General features: G+C 41.0%; 1 protein-coding gene across 2 annotated transcripts in view; it reads left to right on the top strand.

Annotated features, from left to right (window-relative positions):
- Positions 1 to 1,495, top strand: part of FRRS1 (ferric chelate reductase 1) — a 44,189-nt gene extending 42,694 nt beyond the window's left edge. For both annotated transcript variants that reach the window (XM_066246794.1, XM_066246795.1), the window contains exon 16: positions 27 to 1,495. In XM_066246794.1, coding sequence (XP_066102891.1) covers positions 27 to 119 — 93 coding nt within the window. In that variant the 3' untranslated portion in view covers positions 120 to 1,495. The remainder of the gene's footprint in view (positions 1 to 26) is intronic.
- The last annotated feature ends 7,277 nt before the right edge of the window (positions 1,496 to 8,772 follow it).

The following is an 8,772-nucleotide window of genomic DNA, read 5'->3' on the forward strand; positions in this document are numbered from 1 at the left end:
TTTCATAAGTCAAATTTTTCTTGCAGGGTCATGCTTTCAAAAAGGCAGTGCTAGCAATTTACGTCTGCGGGAATGTGACTTTCCTCATCATATTCTTATCTGCAATCAACCATCTGTGAGCGCGCCACACCCTTGCTGCTGCCGACCAGGTAATGAGGACCAACTGCCCAGCCCAGGAAGCCCGAGGCCGGTACTTGAGCGCCTGGAACACATTTGTGACTTCCGACCCCAAGTCGTGTCCCTAGCGGCAACCCTGAGATCAGCGTTCAGCAGGGTCCTTCGGACTAGAAAGCGATGTCAAGACTTTCTGTGCCATTCCAAATCGTCAAGGGAGAAGGTCAAGGAGAAGCGACCCTCAAATACTTCTGAGCTGAGATTTTAAGCATGTTAGCCTTTACGAAAGTAAACCAGAAAGAAGCCTTTGGGACACAAGATGGCGTTGGGCTGAAAAGGGAGTACAGTCCATCTATTCTGGGCTATAAACGTGCTGTGATACTTTAAAGACAACATCTATTTTTACTATTTATCTCAATGGCCTTTTTTTTTTTAAGGGCTTTTTGAACAATTATGTTTTCAGTCCAGTTTTTGGGACACCTCTGTTGCTGTTTCTTTTTTTCTTTTCTTCTCCTCCAGTGAAGGTGGGAATGGGCTGATCCCCCCGTTGTAGGCTTTAATAATATTTAAATAGACTGCTCACAAAAATTAGGGGATATGTCAAAATGAGTATGAAGCAATAAAAAAAAGCATTTGACTTTTTTTATTCAACAAGCGCATCAGAAAAGCAAACGACAAGTCAAAGAAAGTTGTTCAACTATGCAAATGAGATGCAAAACCAACTTCGATTTCACTGGTGGAAATGCACTAGACAGAAGGCGTCTGCATGTTCCCCGATCCCCTCATTTTTGTGAGCAGTGTGTATTATAAACATTATAATTTCTTTTTAAACTATGAAAAATGTAAGTGTGCATCTTTTTGTTTAAAAACTGTTTTTATCTACTTGGCCACAGAGCTGAAAAGGCATTTAATATGTTCATTGTTTTGACACTCAGAGTTGAATCCGATAGCCTTTTGGAGACTGAAGGCTTGTGTTTCAAAAAGACTAGAACTCACCCTTGGGAGCATATCTGAGTTACTCTCTTTCCTTGTGGTAATAAAATAACATGGGTGCTTCTGTTCTGGTAGAAGCTCCCAGTGCTCTAATGAATTAGAACAAATCAGTGTTCTTTTCCTTCCCGTTGCAGTAATTTATCTTCTCTTTTATGGCTGGTGTTACACCTGCTATGAGCACTTACAGCCAGTGGGTGACACCGTAGTACCAAAGCACGGCTTTGTTCCTGTTGGATTCATTTCCAGTACTTAGTGACGCCAGGGGATGGCATTTCCCTTAAAACCCACTCACTCAATCTTTTTTGAAAAAAAAATCTGTTTTCTTTTTGGTGGAGGGCCGGGATGATGGGTTAGGAATGGAAATTAAAGACCACCGTTATTTTTTACATTTGGCTTGTGTGTTTTCCAACTGTGATGATCTTGTAACAATCGTTTGGCATGTCCCTTTACACCCCTCTGACCCTGTAACAAATAAATACCACTATCTTAGGCAAATGGAAACAAGCAAAAGCGGACAGTCTCAAAATAGAAACAGTGCAGGGAGGCAGATTTTATTGCTCTGGTTGTTCTGAATGTGTTACAGTGTTACAGTTTCTGGCTGTCCCGGGGACCTTGTTGCTATCAGTGTAAATGACGGCCTCAACCTGTATCCTGTGTCTTTTACTGGATAAAATGCCGAAGGAAGTTGGGTTTTCTTCCTTACATTGGTGTTTATTATAAGCAGCGGAGGGTTGAGATGTGAGTTTTCTGTGTTCATGTTTTACAAGTGCCGGGCTCCTCACAGCTTAAACTTTCCTTTTGAATGCATGTTTTTTTAAATTAAAATATTTTTTTTAGCATAGAGATTTAAATGTATGCTGAAATATTTTCTTCCAGTTTTCAATGATAAAGGGCATCTCACAGGTAGTACATTTCTCTTGATAAATTATATTCTATACATAATGAGGAAAAACTCTTTGAAGGGGAAGGATTTGCTTGGCTCTTGGTTTTTAAATACATGAACTTGCTGGTTTCCCAGTGCTGAGGCTGAGGTATTTTAACTTGTTATTTTCCACTGGTTCATCTGTTGGCATTATTTTGATATATTATCAATTGACATAGAGTTGCCCGAAGAAGTCCTTGTCATTTAATCTTAATAGACCGAACAATTCGAATAATACCAAATTAAGATTCTTATGCTTATGAGTGGTTGATATCCACAAATTGAAAATGCGTATTCTTCACTCATCTCAATATTCCTTTCCATTTTTTGTAATAAGCAATTTTGTGTGTGTGTGTGTGTGTGTGTGTGTGTGTGTGTTTTATGTGCCTTGACCGCGGGCCTTCAGCAGACCGAGTAACCCCTTGCGTGAGCCAGGGACATTGGGCTCAAGCTGGTGAGCTTCTGCTCAAACCAAATGAGCCCTCGCTCAAGCTGGCGACCTCAGGGTCTTGAACCTGGGTCTTCTGCATCCCAGTCCGACGCTCTATCCACTGCACCACCGCCTGGTCAGGCTGTGTGTGTGTGTTTAATGAAACAAATTTCTTTTGATAGGAGTGATTGTTAAACTAAATGTCTTTATAGCTTGAGCACTGCTGTTCAAGCAGTGAGCAAAATCATTCGTGTTTGTCTTAGAAATAGGTTCTTCTATAACATAAAAATAAGTGGGTTTTTTTAGGGGAAAAAAAGAAAGAAATTCTAGAAAATTGTGGTGGGGTAGCATTCGTAACTCAGGCTTTTTGTTGTTGTTGTTATTCCCTGGCCTGTGGACATGAATCTTAAGGGCTTAATAGCTTATGGCCTAAGTTATTGAATAAATGAATCAAATTCACTGTATTGCCTACATTTTTTTTAAATTAGGTTCTGGCTGTAGCGTGTGTTAAGTGACATTCATCCCCTCCACATCCTGCCCCAGTCGTCCGGGGCACAGCCGGGAAAGGCCAAGGCCACCAATGCCAACCAGGAAACTCTGAGGGCACATGTAGCTTTTGGCTGAAATTCTGTTTATCTGTACACTCTGCTGAAGCAGGAAAAGAAAAAGAAAAAATAACAAAGGCCCTTGTTTAAGATAATCCGTCATGGATGGGCATGGAAGAAAAGCTTCTGTAAGCTCTTTTCACATCTGATTAGGATGCCCGGCATCCTGTCCACATCCTGCTTCTGCCCACCCACTGCCCTTCCCACCAGGGCGCACCTGCCTGGAAAGCCCTCTCTGTTGCCTCCTTCTGTGGCAAAAAGGAGTTTATTGCGTTCTGGCTCCACCATATCCTCGTCCTCGGAGCCGTCCCCGACTCTGTCCCGCACGCGGCTCTCTCCCAGTTCCGACCACCCTGCGGGTTTAGAAGCTGCAGGTCTGCGGGCGAGTCACCGAGCTTCTCAGGGACCCACCCCGTCTCCAGGGGCTGCTGGGGCAGTCGGACGTGAGGCCCACAGGAGGGGCTGGATGCACACTCTTGATGTGGTTGCTGTTTGATTCGAGTGTGACATGGTAGCCGTGTGCTGTTTGATTCGAGTGTGACACGGTAGCCGTGTGCTGTTTGATTCGAGTGTGACACGGTAGCCGTGTGCTGTTTGATTCAAGTATGACATGGTAGCCGTGTTTACATATAAAATGTGTACTTTTTAAAAATTTTATACCAAAATGTGATGTTCACTTGGCAGACATTATGGGAAGCGAACACCCCAGACACACAAGGACAGTGATGGTACGATTTTACTCATTTGAGAGACCGGGACTAGTCGAGTTCATAGAGATAGGAAGTCGAATACTGGTTGCCAGGGGGACAGAGAGGACAAGGGCTTCCTGTTGAATGGATTCTAGAGATGGATCGTGGGGATGCTTGCACGACACTGAATGTATCTAGTTCACTGAATCGTGCACTTAAAAGTGGTCAACTTTGGGTTACATAGGTTTCACCACCATGAGCAAAATACAGAAGAAAAATTGATGTTTGTAGCAACACTATTCACCAACAGCCAGGTGGTGGAAACAGATCACATGTCTATCCACAGACGAATGGAAAAACAAATTGTGGTACCCACATGCAGTGGGATAGTCTTCAACCATAAAAAAGAGGGAATTATTGGTGTGTGCTATAACAAGGGTGGGCCCTCGAAATGTGCTAAGTGAGAGAAGTCAGACACAAAAGGTCACATGTATGGTTCCGTTTATATGAAATATCAGGAATAAAGAAATCCACAGAGACAAGCAAGGGTGCGGGGAGGAGGGGCGGGTAATTGCATCCTGGGTACACCGTTTTATTTTGGAATAATAAAGATGTTTGGGAGACAGTTGCACAGCATTGTGAATGTAAGGAAAGCTGCTGAATTGTTCACTTTGTTACTTTTTTGTTATAAGAATTTCACCTCAGAAAAACAAATATTTGTCTTATTACTGCTCTTTGACTATACCTTTGGGTAGAAAGATCTGGGGATTTTCCTGGCCCTAAACTTGTTATTAGTCTCCTTTCTTATTTTGTTATCAACTAAGTTGATGTCATTTTATATTTTGCCTGGTCATATAACTCTGGTTTAGAGGTGAAAAAGTTCTTAAAGTTTGTAGAAGATATCTTTAGAAGTATTTCTTCTTCATGTGGTGGTATCTTATTCACACGTAACAAAAACTGCACTGTATTCTGCATTTCCGTTAAGGATCTAAACAGATCTTCTGATTCCCATTCAGACACAAATATATGGTAATCAAACTCTTGGGATAAGAATTTTCTGAATCTAATAGTGGCTAAGATCTTTTCAAATGGACTGTCCTCCAGAAAACTGATGTGAACTTTGAAAGAGCAGCTGCCTGAAGTCCCGAGAGTGGACGGGAATAGGTGGACTCGGGTGCCGAGTTCACACTCGGGGCGAGAACTGTCCGGAGCTCCCTGTGCTCACGGCGTTAGCTTCAGAGCAGCTGTGGCAAACTGTGTGTGGTGCTGGGTGGCAGGGGACTGTGGTCTCTGGCATGGGAAACCAGAGGACCGATGGCTGGGCCACCTGCAGTTGTCAGGGAGAGGAGAGGAAGACCTAAGGGTAGGGGGTCCCACCTCCTCCCTGCCCCACATCTCTGGTTGACTGAGCTACATGCTTGCAATAAATTAAAAGATGCGTAGATATGCAAACAATACAATAGGGTCATATAGAATTGGAGAACTGAAAAGAGTATTTGGAAAATTTCACTGGATAGAATTAATATTAGAATGGAGATGACAGAGAAAAAGAGCCAGTGGGTTTGAAGATAGAGCGACAGAAGCTATCTATTTGAAGAGAAAAAAAAATTTTTTTTGGAAGCTAATTGAACCACAGGGACCCGTTAGATGATAACATCTTTTGGTGTTATCTCAGGAGAGGAGAGGAGGCTCTCTGGATATAATGAGTAGAAAATGCCTCAGTTTGATAAAATTTGATTACTGATTTATGGAGAACATCTGAGGCAAGACTGTCTGAAGACAAGCATGCTTCTGAAAATCACAGTCAAACTCTCGAGAGCAAAAGATACAGAGCAAACCTTGAAAGGAGACAGAGAGAGGAAACATTACATGCGAACATTACACTGCGAACATCACAACATCTGACTTCTCGCAGGAAGCTGCGGAGGTGAGAGAGAGTGGAATCACATCTTTAAGTGCTGAAAGGGAAAGAAGTCAACAAGAAGTCTATAAAAAGAAAAAAATAGCCTTCAAGAATATGAAGACATTTTTGGGTGAAAGACATCTAAGAATTTGTTGCTAGTGCGTATGCACTATAAGAAATGCAAAAGTAAGTTCTTCAGGGAGAAAAGAAAAGGATAGTAAATGGGGATATGATTCCTGAAAGGAACATAGAACACTCAAAATGGTAAATAGTTGGTCAATATAAAACTCTTTAAAAATTTTTCCTATATAAATTCTTTATAATAAATTTGTCTGTTTAAAGCTAAAAGAAAAAACCAACAAAACAAAACAAAACCACCCCCCCCCCAAACCCAAATCCTATAAAACAAACGTCTGCATTGCTTTGTGGGGTTAATAATGTATGCAGATGTGATGCATGTAACGAGTTAGCATGAAGGTGGGAAGGAATAATGGACCTTCGGAGTTGCATGATGTCTCTATTTTATATGAAGTTATACAATACTAGTTCTAAGTGAAAAGTTGGAAGTTCTAGTGTGAAAAGTTAAGAATGTACATTGTGATTCCTAGGGGAAAAAAATAAAATGTGTGTGTGTGTGTGTGTGTGTGTGTCCATTACAAAAATTAACATGGAATTTTATATCATTTAAATAATTTAATTAAAAAGACAAGAAAGGAAAAATAAAGGAGCATAAAACAGAGACCAAATAGAGAACAAAGAATGAATTTGGTGGGCCAAAACTCAACCATATGAATGATTAAACATTAGCATACCAAATACTCCAATTAAAAGCAGAGGTCATGTGGTGGTGCAGTGGATAAAGCATCGACCTGGAAATGCTGAGGTCGCTGGTTCGAAACCCTGGGCTTGCCTGGTCAAGGCACATATGGGAGTTGATGCTTCCAGCTCCTCCCTCCCTCCTCTCTCTCTCTCCTCTCTAAAATGAATAAATAAAATAAAAATTAAAAAAAAAAATCTTTAAAAAAAAAAAAAAAGCAGAGGTCAGATTGCTAAAAAATAAAATCCATGATGTGATTTAAATATCAAGGGGCAGATAGGTAGAAAGTAAATGAATGGCAAAAGGTATTCTGTGAAATAGTAAGAATGAGAAGGCTGAAATGTGTATTTATGCTGGATAAATTCATTTATAGCTAAAGTGTATTATCAGACTACATTGCAATCATATATATGTACGTGTCTAATGACAGACTTTAAAACACATGAAGGAAATGTTGATAGATTTAAAGAGAGGTACCCATTATGATAAAAACACTCAATGAAATGTAAAATAGAAGGCAATTTCCTCAACTTGATACAGGCATCTAGGAAAAAACTACAGCTGGTAGCAAGCTAAATAGCCATGGTGACTACTGAACACTTTCCCCATAAGATCAGGAACAAGAGAAGGGTGTCTGTTCTCACCACTTTGCATCAGCATTGCATTGGAGCTTGTAGCAAGAGCAATTAAGCAAGAAAAAGAAATAAAGTTTAAGCAACCCAATAAACAACTACTAGAAGTAATAAAACCAGTTCAGCAAGTTTGAAGGATACGAAACCAACATATCAAAAAATTGACCGCATTCCCAAAAACATAGTAACACAATGTGGAAAATGGAATTAAGAAAACCCCCTTCAGAACAGCATCGAAGAGAATAAAATAGGAATAAACTTTACCAATGTAATGCAAGACTTGTACACTAAAAATGACAAAACACTGTTGAAAGAAGCTACAGAAGACCTAATGAAATGGAAAGGTATCTCAGGGTAAGACATTTATGGGTGTTGGTCAAAGGTGCATTCAAACTCTCAGAGAGCTTTCAGTTGACGAGGCTGGAACAATCTGAGCAACAAACTGTGTTGGGTTATAACTCAAGTGTAGAATAAACATTCATGAGTCCATACTGATTTAATAATTGAATAAACAGGTAAGAAAGAATAGACAAATCTATGTAGAAGAATTTGAAATAGTTTATGTAGATATTGTGCGTCTGAGGGTGATGCATGGTGACTTCCTTCGAAGACATACAATATAGAAATGGGGAATAAAAGAATAGCTTTACAGTGGAGCAAGCTGATAAGCGCTCCATCGGCCATGTGCTCAAGGTCCACGTCAGCGGGGACAAGTCAAGTTGAAAGTACTTCACCTCCTCTGTGGTCTTTCTCCCCAAACTCATGACGCCAGCCTGATCCTGAGAGAAACATCAGACAATTGGCAGGAGAGGGAAAGCCTACAAAACTCATGACAAGTAGTTTTCAAAACTGTCAAGGTCATCAGAAACAATGGAAGTCCGAGAAGAAGTCACAGCCAAGAGGAGCCTAAGGAGACAGGACAACTAAAAGTAACGGAGTTCTCCGTACGGGACCCCGGAACAGAGGAAGAACATCACGTAGAAACTAAGGAAACCGGAAGAAACTAGGAGACTTCAGTTAGTAATAATGCATCATTATTTATATGATGATTGTTTCATTAATTATATCATGGACCATATTAATTAAGATGTTAATAATTGAGGAGACCGGATATGGGCATCTGGGAACTCTGTATTATCCACTGACTTGGTCCTTAGCGGGAGGATGTAGGTGTCTTTAAAGCCTTGTTGGTTTGGGATGTCACGTTTACTTATCAGAGTGGAAGGTGAGTATTTCCGTGATGAGGGACAGTGGCTTCCTATGATCTTTCATTTGTATTAGCAAAATTACAGTATCAATTAATAGAATAGAGTCTGGCTAGCCTCACCAGGCAGTGGCGCAGTGGATGGAGCATTGGACTGGGATGCGGAGGACCCAGATTCGAAACCCCGGTCACCAGCTTGAGCTCAGGTTCATCTGATTTGAGCAAGGCTCACCAGCTTGAGTGCAGGGTCGCTGGCTTGAGCGACCAAGGGGGTTACTTGGTTTGCTGTGGCCCCGTAGTCAGGGCACATATGAGAAAGCAATCAATGAACAACTAAGGTGCCACAAGGAAGAACTGATGATTCTCATCTCTCCCTTCCTGTCTGTCTGTCCCTCTCTCTGTCTCTCTTGGTCTCTGTCAAAAAAAAAAAGAAAAAGAAAAAAAAAAGAATGTAGTCAGGCTA

Source organism: Saccopteryx bilineata, chromosome 11 (genome assembly GCF_036850765.1).
Source record: "Saccopteryx bilineata isolate mSacBil1 chromosome 11, mSacBil1_pri_phased_curated, whole genome shotgun sequence".
Taxonomy (NCBI): Eukaryota; Metazoa; Chordata; class Mammalia; order Chiroptera; family Emballonuridae; genus Saccopteryx; species Saccopteryx bilineata.